We start from the raw sequence: 14,120 nt of genomic DNA, 5'->3' as shown, positions 1-14,120 counted from the left end.
ACTTCTTGTTATAGTTAACGAGATACCCCATCTTCTTGGTCAAGTTGTTCAGCAGCGTAGCATCTCGTGCGTCAATCACAGCTTCTCGGGGCACATGCGCATCCCAAAGATTTGATTCTGTCACTCTATGATCCAGAAACTCCTTAAACTGCTGCAATTCCAGAACCGAGCAACCCCCTTGGCTCTGCTTGCCCACAGAATGGACTCACCACAGAGGCGCTGCTTGCGGGGAAGCCAAGGGAGATGCGACCCCAGTGGAGGAACTCCCTCCCTTCAGTGTTCGAGGAGGCGGCAGCTCAAGCCCATCCTCCATCTCCCCTAAGGCCGCAAAAGAGTTGGACAGTGCTACATCTCCTTCCTGCGCAGCAACCTGCCCCTCAGATCGAACTGCTGAAATGCCCTCCATCGATGCTCCACCTATAGGTAGCACCATCTCAAAAATCTCCAAACCCGTGTCGCAGCTCAAACATTCCTACTCCCCATGACCAATCCTCTCGCAATGCCCACAGAAAGACGGCCAAACTTCGAGCTGCACCTTTTGCCACTGTCCATGCTCCTCATCGCCTAACCAAACCCGCGGCAAAGGCGGCTTGGCTACATCAACCTCGATCAAGAGCCTGGCCACCGATGGCCTTTTAATGTTCAAAGTAGCCGCATCCACCTGTAGTGGCCGACCAATCAGCGAGCCAATCTTTAGCAGCAATTTTTTGTCAAAAAAAGGAAAAGGAAGTCCTGGCAGGTTCACCGATATGGGAATGATGATACAATCCTGCCCTGCTTTAAAATCTATCGACCACTTAGAGAGCTGCATGGGAGATTTTTGGATGTACCATGTGCATCGAACAAATAACTTCGTGTAGTCCTTCTCCACCTCTGGTCGAATTAGTACATGCTTGGCATCAAGCAGACCCACCGAGCACGACTCCTCCAGCCCCAGCGTCACGAAGAATCTGCGGATGACCTCCATCGGCGGGCGATTGAAAGCAAACATGCCTACTAAGGCATTCCTGTAAGGTTTAGCTAGCCCTAATAGATCCTGTCGCGAAAAAACCAGAGCTGGCTCTCCTCTGTGATACCCCAAGGTTCCAGTGTCCATACCCCCAGCGAGGTCCTTGCCCGCCACTATGTCGGCAAAGGATTTGGAGGGACGGCGAATATCTCCTTGGGTAGGGTTTGGAAGCCAAGCAGCCGCCATAGATGCCTCCACTCACGATGCTAGGAAGGCCGTGTTCTCTGAACCTAAACACAAAAATCCACTTGCTAAACCTAAACACAAAATATTACCCAAATCTAAACTATTTTTACAAAACCCAACAAACAAAGAAAAATAAACTAACAATATTTAACTCTAATTATCCTAATTTCTAGAATTAATCTACCCAATGAACCACTAAAAAATGAAAAAAAAAAGGAATGAAGTAAAAAAAAAAAAAAACTGGTTCAATTGGAAAAGTTTTTGGGCCATAATATAATTAATCAAAATTTCAGGGGTCAAAACACAAATTTCAAGAGAATCCATGCAACTTGGTACGAAGAAGCTTTCTTCTTCTTTCGTCTGCAACTTCACAACTATGACATTCAAATCAGACGCAGGTAACAAAATCCAAACAAACAGCAATCTTTCGAACAAAAACAACACTTTATGCAACTTATCATCAAAACCCAACCATATACTATGCACCCCCCAAAGATTTTCCTACCCAGACCACGCACAGAGGAAACCAAAAGAACAGCTTTTAATTCATTCATCTACAAAAATTGTGTAAAGGAGAAAACATTCTTTGTCCATGGTTTCTAAATAGGACTCATAGTTCCTGATACACATCAAATGAATAAAATAGCTAGTACCAACCCATCATAATCATGACAACAACGCAACAGAGAGATAGTCACGATTATCAATCATTCGCAACGGCAAATCTTAAAAAAAATCACACAAAATGGACCTAAATCTTCATAAAAATTGTGTTAAACTAGCAGGGAGAGAAACCATAGTTACCTGAGAACGTTGGTGAAGTGAAACAAACGTGAAATACCCCAAGAAATCGTGCTGGTTTCTGGAAAATGAAGCCCAGGAAGATTTGTTGCAGAAATTCCAGCAATGGCGAACCAGTGACTTCGAGCCCCAATTTAGTTGACTTGGAGATGTTTTCACTTGATGATTACTGAATGAAAATTGTTCCCAGATATCCAGAGAAGGAGCAAAAAAAGAAATCTAGCTCTGAGGGTTGGAGGTTAGATCGGAATTTGATCAGAAAGTGGGTTGGTTCGCCAACCTGGTTCCAGAAATTTTTGCATAAGTTTTTTTTTTGCGTTTTTTCTTTTCCTCTCGGTTTTCTCTCTTTTCCCTTCTTTCCTTTCTTGCTCCGCCGCCCCTCTATTCTTCCTCAGACTCTTCCCAGATTTTCCATAGCTTCTCCCTTTTTTTTTCTTTTTCCCTTGCCCCAAGCTTTTTCCCGAAACCCTCTTTCTTTTTTCTTTCTTTTCCTGTTTCTCCCTCATTTTTCTCTATCTTCCCTCAGTTTCTCCCTTTCTTGCTCTCCCCGGGTACTCTCTCCCTTTCCTCCCTTGTTCCTTCTCTGCCCAAAACTCCTCCTCTCTTTCTTTCTTTCTTGTCTTTCCTTTTTTCTCCTACCCGAAGCTTTCTTCCCTTTTTCCAGATTTTTCTCCTTTTGTTTCAAGATTTTTCCCATCTTCCACCTGTCTTGCCACCTTTCCTTTGAATGTGTTGTGTGAAAAATGTCAAAACCACAAGACTAATGCTCACCTATCCCACTTAGCTACTATACATGCCTTCCACCTATCTTGTTTTTCCTTTTTTATTTATATATTTTTTTGTTTTTCAAAACAAATTTAGGGTAAACAAAGTGTTAATTCCTAGTTGAGATTGCCTTACAAAAATTTCATTTTATTTGGAAGAAATGGAGTTTGAAAAGATTAAAAATAATTTTTTTGTTGACAATTTTCTTTTTCAAAAATTTAATGCAAAAATATTTTAAAAAAAAGAAAAATGATGAACCTAATTTACTAAAATAAATAAAAATAAACATTAACTATCATTTTGCAAACTTAGTCAACTAAAATAAAATAAAATAAAATAAAAACAAGAATAAATAATTAAAAAATAAAGCTAAAATTGAATTAAATAAAATTGAAATTTTTTGTGTCTACAAATTTCATAAAGATTTCTTCTAAAGCCTGTTAGTGCTTCAAGTCTAATTTCTAATGGTGTAAGTTTTGTGATTTTTTGACCTACGGAACTCAAGTTATATTTTTTCAAAAAATGTCACCAAAGCTGAGAATTTTGTCAAATAAATTGAGGGGGACTTGGAAAACTTTGGGAAAAATTTTCTTAGTCTTAAACCTTAATTTGGTGTGATTTTTTATGCTTAAATTGCTCGCCTCACTTTTAGAATATTTATGTTGGATTTTATTCTAAAGTCTCGAGCTCAAAGTGAGAAGTATATAGAATACCTTGGAAAACTAGACGTGTATGTTTTGACTAGTTGAATCTACTAAGTTTAAATCTATTGTGATTGTGAATCTTGCCTCTGTTAGGAAATTGGCTTAATTTCTTTTAGGTAGATTTCTTGTTTTGTGTGGAAGTAACTAATTTCTTAATTGATTTTAGTTACTTGAAGTAGCAGCCAATGAATTTTCTATTTAGTTTAGGATTAGAAGTTATTTTCCATTCTGTACAAGTCTAGGAATTAGAATTGGTATTCTATTGTTTTTTGGATTTTGGCTAAATATGTTTTCTATAAATAGGTGGGTTGACATATTACACAAGAGACACACAAGGAGACACAAGGGCAACATGTAGCCTTATACATGGGGTGAGAGAGGATTCTTGGGAGATGAGAGATGATATACAAGGGTTGGGTTTGGATTCAAATTGTATTATTGTATAGGGTTTTTCTCTCATAATAAAGAATGAATTTTCTCTCTGTGGACATAGGCTCAATGGTGGAGTTAAACCACGTTAAATATTGTGTGTCGCCTATCCTTTATGCTTGTGGCTTGTTTACCATTAAATTGTTGTGTACTTAATATCTCATTAGTTGTTTGTTCCGCGCTTAGATCCTAACAAGTGGTATCAGAGTTTGGTTGTGAATCTGGGCTACTCACAAGCACTTGGATTCCAACAAATTGAATAGTTAAATCAAGAGTTTGATTATTTATGATTGGATCCTGGTTAACTATTGAGATCAAGTGGGTTGATGGTTATTACCCATTGAACAATTTAATCAGTGGTATCCTTGTTTCAATAGTTTGGCAAAAAACATTAATGGTGAAGGATAGAAAGTCGAAAAGCATGGAGATATTTGACAGTGAATCTAGACAGGTCATTCAAGGGTCAAGGAAAAGGTAGAGTCCAATATTGATTTTGGACATGAATCGGTGAAGAGTTTCTCACACTTCCAACGATTGATACTTCATCCCGTTTGCTTTTAGATTTCGATTATGTTTTTTGGGTGGTGTGGCACGTGTCCCAAAGAAATAAGGGGATCTAATTTCTATGCGTCAGAATACTGTGACAGTTACGAGTTTTTCGTTTTAGATGGAGTTTTGGAAACTACATGTGGCGAGACAATCTTGAGGATGCGAAAAAGTATGGTGATTTTACCACTTGGTTGCCTTAATGGTTAGAGCTAGATCTCACAGAAGGGGATCCTAGATTGCAAGTGATGATGAGAAGAAATTTTGCAAAGGGAAATGGTGAATACCTTCTCACGAGTCAACTAGACGTTAGACTCGGAGTAACTACACATGTTCATTTGTCGATTGAATTAATTTAGTGTCAGGACTGTATTGATTCAAGTTTGTAGTTCGGTACCATATTATTTGGTAGTTGAAGGTAAATAGTTGCTAAAAGAAATTTTTGCCAATGTGGAGATTTGTTAGGAAATTGACTTAATTTTTTTTAGGTAGATTTCTTGTTTTGTGTGGAAGTAACTAATTTCCTAATTGATCTGAGTTACTTGAAATAGCAGTCAAGGAATTTTCTATTTAGTTTAGGATTAGAAGTTATTTCCTATTCTGTACAAGTCTAGGAATTAGAATTGATTTCCTATTGTTATTTGGGTTTTGGCCAAATAGTGTTTCCTATAAATAGGTGGGTTGACATACTAAACAAGAGACACACAAGGAGACACAAGGGCAACATGTAGCCTTATACGTGAGGTGAGAGAGGGTTCTTGAGAATTGAGAGATAGTATACACGGGTTAGGTTTGGATTCAAATTGTATTCTTGTATAGGGTTTTCTTCTCATAATAAAAAACGGGTTTTCTCTCCGTGAGTCGGACCACGTTAAATATTGTTTGTCGTTTATCTTTTATGCTTGTGGCCTTATACGTGAGGTGAGAGAGGGTTCTTGAGAGTTGAGAGATAGTGTACACGGGTTAGGTTTGGATTCAAATTGTATTCTTGTATAGGGTTTTCCTCTCATAATAAAAAACGGATTTTCTCTCCGTGAGTCGGACCACGTTAAATATTGTTTGTCGTTTATCTTTTATGCTTGTAGCTTGTTTACTATTAAATTGTTGTATACTTAATATCTCAATAGTTGTTTGTTCCGTGCTTGGATCCTAACAGCCTCAGGATTTGGTAGCGATCAAGGTTATCCTTCAGAGAGTTGACATTTAATCTATTGATATCAGTGAGTGTTCCTTGCATGTTGTGCTTCCAATGACTATGTGGATTGTTATGAATGTTAAACATTTTTCAATGAATTTTCAATAGGTGAGTGTGTACTTTATCACACTCGATCTAAGTGAATGTGAAATTTTCAATGATTAAATGATTGAATGTTACTTGTAAATAAATGTAAGTCTTTGGCTGAACTGGACCCTTGCCCTTCGTTTCCAGTCGACTCGGTCGGGCGGCTGGTGACCCTGGGCCACTATTTTGGTATATTTGAGTATGACTACGAAGTCTGGTGGAGTATTGGCCAGTGAATGAAATGCAATAAATAACTTGATTGAGTGAATGAAATGATCACTGAAAGAGTTTTATTTTCAAATGTGTTTTCATATTTCGGAGGTATAAGGGAGAATGGTCGGAACTGAATGACTAATGAATGAATAGTTTCAAGTGAGCACGTATCCTTCCAATGATTGAATGTTTATTTCTTGAATAACCGTTTATTACTGTGCAAAGTGTACAAATGGTTAAATGTAATATTTCCATGTTTTATCTACTCGATTGCTTGCTTAAGAACCTTACTGGGTTTTTAACTCATTTCTTTAGTTTTGTTCCTTACAGGAGTGGAGGTCGGAGCAAGTAAGCATGAAATAGTGTATATAATCTACATGTACTTGTACTTTTGTAAATGAAATGTACTTGGGGATCTTTGGCAATGTACCCTTATGTTTCACTTTTGGGTTGTAAATTAAATTGAAATTCTTGGATGAATGGAACTTTTGATGTTAATCTAAAGGCATGAAAGATTATTTTAAGAATGTATGTGAGTGAGTCTTGATGAGAGTTGAGTAGGCGGCCTGCCAAACCCTTGGGTTTGTCCTAGGGGAAGGTGGAATCGTCACAAATTCTTTTTAAGCAGCAATTTGTGTGGAGGAAGTTTAAAGAATTGAGCAAGTCCTCAAAATCTCCTTGGTAGCGCTGATCTATGGTCTTGTCTGTGCTTTGAATAAACAAAGAGATGGCCAAGGAATTTGCTGATCATCATCTCATTCAGCTCATCAACATAGTTGTTCTTCGGCGAGAGAACACGTCTATTGATCATTAAATATGGAGCTTTGGAATATAAATGCAAATCAGGAAAGACAGAGGCAATAAGCCTATTGTTTTTAAATAATTGCAGTTAGAATGATAGTAGTTAAGTTGGAAAGATATAATCATAGCATAATTAATTCATACAGTTTAATATTTTAGTATTTAAAATGCAAAATATTATGTTATGACCTATTGATAGAATCTTCTTTGTTCTCATAGGGAATAACCATGTGACATGGCAGGGCGATTTGTCTGTTATGATATACTGGTTCAATGCCTTCTCCTATGGGCAATAAAAATTCTGAATATGTTGGATCCAGAATGGCTTGCATATTGTGCACCAGCTTCATTTTCACCATTTTGTTCCAAAGATTAGAGTACACTATACTAGAATGTACCTAAGCATCCAAATGCTCATTTTCCATTATAGGAAGTGTTTGTCGAAAATCACCTCCAAAGACTACATTCTTTCCACCAAATGCCTAATTACAATCCATAAGATCTTGCAGCAAGTTGTCATATGCTTCAATGGTCTCCTTGTTAGCCATTGAAGCCTTATCCTAAAGAATTAGTCGAGCCTCAACAACAAGCTTTGCAATTCTACTTTGTTTACTCAGTTGGCATGCTTTATTGTGGGACAAATCTAATGGAATTTTAAACCTTGAGTAAGCTGTTCTACCACCTAGAAGGATAGAAGCTGCAACTCTAGAGGTTGCAACTGCAATAGCTATATAGCCATGTGATCTAAGTATTGCAAGTAAGACACTATACCAAAAAGCTTTCCTGTGCCACCTGGACCATCGACAAAGAAGCATTCACCTTGATCACAAAGAGCCTTTTTCAGTTTAGTATCATATGCTAGCCTCTGCTGATCATTTAACATTGAAGGCATTAAGAGTTCTTCTGACGTTGGCTGTATATTCTTTGGTTGAATGCATATTATAGTCAAAGCTGAATCTTCAGGCATCAACCAATAGTCATTCAAATTTTTACCCATTTGCTGTAATGCCCTGTTAATATCATCCAAAACTTTATGTGCAATCTCTAGGGAATCATATTCATTATATCTTTCTGCGTTTTGATAATCTCTTGAGAACTCCAACTGAAATTTTTCCAAAGATTTTTAGGATTTGACGGCAAACGATAGACAAGCATTACTGCAAATAGGAAATGTAAAGACGAAGGCATTTGAAATGCAGTTGCTTCTTCTAAAGTATCCTCTATGTATGTATCAGATTCTAATAGACCCAATTCTAGTGCAGCTTCTCTATATGATGAAAATTTTCTACCATTGACTGTCAATAAATCATCGAAAGAAATAGGACCTTTTATATGTGCAAGTAAAAGCCTTAAATAATACCTTTTGCCTTCACTTGGAGAAACTATAACAAGTCTTCCAATTACTTTTAACCTTTTTCTTTTTGTCCCGAGCTTAGCAGATGAAGTCCATACAAAATGCTCAAGAAAATTCTCTATATAGAGAATTCAAATTTTGGGCCTCTTTATTCAATCTGTTCATCTCAAAAAATTCAGTAAGCATAGTTCTTGAAAATTTGCGGACAAAGAAAAATAGGAACAAACAAATAAAACAACTAAATTTAAAACATACAAGTAAGACATGCATGATCAAAGTTTGCACCAACAAACACAGGAAGAAAGATCAACTGCATGGCTAGGAAAAACTTATGCCAAATTATAAATAGAAAAACTAAAGAAATGTAATCATTTTGACATTTAACAAGTACTAATGTTATACAAAGGAGACAGTAATATAGAATATACACTAATAAATGAAAGCTGTTTAAAATATTTATAGTAAAAAAAAAACACTGAAACAAAAGGAAAGAGAACAAATAAAATGGAAATTCACCTGAAAAGCATAGAAGCTGGAGCACGACAAGAAAGACAGAGCCAAGAAAAGGAGAAAAGAGCAAAATGAAGAACAAAAGTATACAAATCAAATGATACAAAAGTATTTCTTTGTCTTTGAAGTAGGTAATAAAAAATGGAGATGAAACGTGCTTTGTCGTCGTCAGCATTGTACTTGGAAGCAACAACTATGAAGCAGTTACTCGTAGGAGCTTGCTGACTCCGGTACAACATTGTACTTAAAAAAGACTTCTTGCAAACCAGAATAACATTGAAGACCCTGTCCAAAACTTTTTGGAGTTAATAATGTATAAAAAAAGGTCAAATAGTAACTAAAAGGTAAAAATAAATATTCATTTACTAATACCAAACTTACCAAAAATTCTTGATACACTACAAAAAAATTAGACATACATGGGGAATGTTATAAAAAATTAATTATGAAATTGTTATTTAATTGCACATAATATAAGTAATATATATATAAAAATTAAATGCAGTGGTAGTGCTCTCAAATAAATTTGGAATGTCTTTTTTTTTATAGAACAATTACATAGTGAAAGGCATTATTATTTTTTAAAAAATAATTACTAGTAGTGGTTTTGCTCTCAAATGTTAAATTTTTTTTAAAAAATTACTTTATTAATTGCAAAAAAATAATATATTTAATCAGAATGATATAAAAAATTAATTAATCAACTAATAAAGGCTAGTATTAATAAGAAATAAATGAATAGAAAGAATACACATTTTATAAAGATAAACTCATTGTATTTAGACCAAATGTAATTAGTATTAAGATATAAAATGTAAGTGTCAAAAAATAAGGATACAAAAGTAATTGCAAAAGGCTCAAAAGCATCTATTTGGACCTTTATGAACCAAAGGATGAATTAAACATAAATCCAAGGGACATGACATATATTAAGTGCAAATAACTAACAATAAATATAACAAATAAATTTAACTAATGCATTAAGTCCAAACCTCTGTTCATGAAAAACAAGACATGACATATAATTATGACTAAAAAAAGCAAAAAAAAAAACCCTTATACTACGAAATAAAGTATGCAAATAATAAATATAGTATGAAGTAAAGTAACATAAGGACATAATTTAACTAATATGTATAAAAAAAATAAGTTGAATGCAATGGTAGTGGCCTCAAATAAATTTAGAATGTCCGGATTCTTTTAGATCGAACAATTAAATAGTGAAAGGCATTATTATTTTTTAAAAAATAATAAATAATAGTAGTGGCAGTGCTCTCAAATGTTAAATTTTTGAAAAAAAATATTTTTTTTTTGTTCTAATTGCTATATTAATTGCAAAAAAAAAAACACAATACATTTAATCTGAATGATATAAAAAATTAATTATTCCACTAACAAAGAATGGTATTTAATAATAAATAAATGAATAAAAAAAGAATACGTATTTTGCAAAGATAAATTTAATGGATTTAAACAAAATGTAGTTAGTATTAAAATATAAAATGTAAATGTGAAAAAATAAGGATACAAAAGTAATTCCCAAAGTCTCAAAAGCATTTATTCGGACCTTTATGAACCAAAGGACGAATTAAATATAAATCCAAAGGTCATGACATATATTAAGTGCAAATAACTAATACTAATTTAACTAATAAATTTAACTAATGCATTAAGTGCAAACCTCTGTTCATAAGAAACAGGACATGACATATAATTATGACTAAAAAAAGCAAAAAAACCGTCATACTTCGGAATAAAGTATGCAAATAACAAATATACTATGAAGAAAAGTAACATGAGGCAATGACAAGAAGAAGAGCAGAAGTATGCAAATCAAATCAACCAAAAGTATTTCTTTGTCTTTGAAGCAGGTAATGAAAATCAGAGGTGAAACGTGCTTTGTCATCATCAGCATTGTACTTGGAAGCAATACTATGAAGCACTCACTTGTAGAACTAAAAGCATGTTCACGTATAGCATTCTACCTAAAACTGACTCCTTGCAAAGCAGAATGACATAAATCCCCAACCAGAACCACAACTCACGTGCAAATAACAACCAAAAGTAGGACGACGAAAATCACTCCCAAAGCTCCTTAGCCACATTAACTACTAGTTTGATAATACTACTGTCAAGTACGGCTGGAAACGTGATTCTCACATTTAGGTAAGGTTAATGATGAATTGATATCTAGGTGACTAATACAAATAAGAGGTCAAGATTAATGCATGCAAGAAATTTATGGGTGAATGTGCTTTGTGTTTCAAAACATAAGCCTACCGGCTCTGTTTGGATTTTTCTGTTTTTCAAAAATTAGGTTTTTAAATATTATAAAAATTTTTAAAAAGTACTCGAAAAGGCACTCCTTCTTTCACTATTTGCCTCATAAATCACATTTAGATTTGGTAGTACTATTCCTCGGACAGAATTTCAACATGATGACTTGATGAGACAAAAACTTCAAAGACTATGTTGTCATAATAAGTCAATAAATCACAGTAATACGTACAAGGACAGATTCCACTCTTTTTTTTTTTTTTTCAAATTCCACTTTGTACCCATTTTAAACTTTTATTTTGAATACTTTGTATTCTAAAGTTAATAATTAGAGTGGCATTGCACCTCAGAATTTTCATTTGAGACGCCAACATCTTTAACAGGACAACCCTATACTACGCTATTCTTATCAATGATCACAATTGGCAACAACCTTTAAGAATATGAAAAAAAATATATTATTTGAGTGTCCTTCCGTATTTCTTTCACCGTATGCATGGATGGGGTGGATAGACCTGGCATTAAATTTTGAAAAATGTTAATAAATTTGATCTACTTTAAATAATAAATTAACTATTTTTTTAAACTGTTTTTTTCAATATGATAGGGTTGAGACCTAAGGATTAGGGAGGAAATAATAAGTTAACTCGGGAAAAGATTAATTTTGAGTTTATCATTCCTATATGTACCCCACGTGTAGGGTAGTTGGTCACCAGATCCTATCACAATATGGGATTAGGAAAATGGGTTAAGATAGTTGTCAGATATAATTGTGTTAAATGATTTACAATTCGAATTTAGTTAACAGTGCAAGTTTTGAAAATTGTATGGCTTAAGGGTCCGTTTGTTTTGGGTGAAAATGTTTTCCAAGAAAATATTTTCCTAATTTCCCATGTTTGGTTGCACAAAAGTTACTGAAAACATTTTCCTATGCAAAATATTTTCACTCATCTTATGAAAACAACTTCTCTTCCAAACTTATTGAAGTTGTTTTCTGAAATGCATGCATCCCACTTGTAGTATGTTCCAAACTTACTGAAAACATCTTGTAGTATGTTCTTTTTTTTTTTAGTGTAAACAGGAGGACTCAAACCCAAGACCTCTTCCTTACACTCCCTCTCCCGTACCACCTAATCCAACCCAACCCTCCCCCTAGTATATTCAAAATAAAAAAAAAATCTCATCCTACTCATCTTATGCTAGTAATTAATTATGTATAATGGGGACATTTTTTTTTAGAGAAACTTTCAGCAGTGAGAGTGCAAGATATATGTCACAATAAGCATTGCATGTGATTGATATTTGACACTAAATGGCCAGCAATTTGTTTATTGTTTAAGGAGATATTTTTTATTCATATATACATTTCTCCAAGATTTTTAAAGTTAAACAATGAGATAAATTTTCTTATTTTGCATGGGAAGAAGTATGTAGTTATAATGTGTAGAAAGTAAAGATAGAGATAAAAGTGAAAATATTTCAAAAGTTAAACAAACACCAGAAAAATGAAGTAAGAAAATATTTTCAATAAGCTAACCAAACATCTGAAAATGATGAAAGGGAAATGATTTTCATGAAAAATTACTTCCACGGAAAATATTTTCTCAAGAAAAACATTTTACTTCCAACCAAACAGACCCTAAATCATGTCACGTAATTTTGATATAATCGACATATACAGGCCAATGTAAAAGAGTACCTAAATATAACATGGATATTACGAAGTTGTTTTAATAATTTTTGCCCCTCTCTTACTTATTACGCAGTAATTATAGAGATAAAGCTCTTTTTTCTTTCGGAGGTAGAGATAAAGCTCTTAATTTCAAGAATTCTTCCTAGCATAGAACAAATAAAAGCGAGAACCAACTTCCGTTCGCGTAGGGAATTAGATGGACCTAAATGGGCCTACAGAACATTTAGTCATGTATGCGTTATTGGGCCTGGCCTTTGTTAATTTGTAGCACCGTTGACTAAAATCCTTTGGGTTCTCCATCAGTTCAACCCGATACTGCATGACAATTTAAATAGATGCTGAATTGACACATTTACACCTTCGTTCGGACAAACTTTGGGTAACTTAACACATGGGGCGAATCGCACCACAGTTGGTTGTTCATGGGGTTAATCGTGCACCTTGGATGCCACAATTGTTTGTTCATGGGGTGATCAAAGGCACTGTGTAATTAATCGAGAGAAGCCGCATGTTTTAGTACTCCTATTTTGCAACTTGAGTTTCAAAAATGTTAGTTTTTTTTTTATGAAAAAAATTTGGATGGATTCAGCTATAGCATCACCAAGGCCTAGGATATATTCTCAGGGCCATCAATCACATATAAAGTTCTTACAAATTGGCCACTAATATAATCCTTACATTAGCAGTGAAATTTGAACACACAAATTTTCGTTAGGAAGTAATCAATTCCTACCAACTGAACCAACTTATATTAACAATACCAAAAGACGTTAGATGAGCTTCGGCTATTGTTTGTTGGGTGTATTATGATTTTAATCTACACTAGGAGAGGAACTAATTAGGTCAAGGAGGATTAGAGGGAGGAGATCCCACTTCTAGATCACACACCCTTTGAATTCTATTGTAAGTACAGAAATTCAAACATCTAATGTGCAGTAACCTAAGGTGAGTTACAATTTAGCTGGTGAATCACCTAAGGCGAGTTAGTTTACTAAATGGTCTATTAGGTGTTAGGAAAACAAAAATGTCATAGGCGGTGTGATTTTAAAAGTTAAAGATCACTTTTAACCACTAATTTTCGGAACCTATCGTTATTCTATATTACTAAATTTTAGGCATTTCCAACCCCACGATTTTAGACACTTTTACGAATATTTAGAATTCCAAATAATAGAACTAATGATTGAGGAAGTTTTATATGTATTTGTAACATTCAACATAGACAAAATTCTATGTTAAAAATAAGGCATCAAAATCCAAGTAAGGCATTAATAATTTCTCATTTTTTTTTAGTATAAGTGAGAGGTTTCGAATTCGAAATTTCTCATTTACATTCTCTTCATATACCATCCAACTCATCCCTCTCCCAAGACATTAGCAAGAACAAATGCTAAACTTTTGTTTAATCTGCTAAAAAATTCAATTAATTGAACACCTGCAGAACATGAACAGTGAAGATATACAACGGATATAAAAGAGAATATGCTTCACTAATACATCCAAATCCCATTCATGAACCAAGAGAAGCACTCGCATGCCAAGCGAAGGTT

At 34.4% G+C, this 14,120-nt stretch overlaps 1 protein-coding gene across 1 annotated transcript; it reads right to left on the bottom strand.

Moving 5' to 3' along the window:
- Window positions 1-472: 472 nt before the first annotated feature.
- LOC140013441 (uncharacterized) lies at window positions 473-1,195 on the bottom strand. Its single transcript, XM_072062721.1, has one exon. The coding sequence runs from the start codon at window positions 1,193-1,195 to the stop codon at window positions 473-475; it is 723 nt and encodes a 240-aa protein (XP_071918822.1).
- Window positions 1,196-14,120: the final 12,925 nt, after the last annotated feature.

The sequence above is a fragment of the Coffea arabica genome, chromosome 8c (genome assembly GCF_036785885.1).
Source record: "Coffea arabica cultivar ET-39 chromosome 8c, Coffea Arabica ET-39 HiFi, whole genome shotgun sequence".
Classification (NCBI taxonomy): Eukaryota; Viridiplantae; Streptophyta; class Magnoliopsida; order Gentianales; family Rubiaceae; genus Coffea; species Coffea arabica.
The sequence above is the reverse complement of the archived record's forward strand: the minus strand, read 5'-3'. Positions and strand labels throughout refer to the sequence as shown.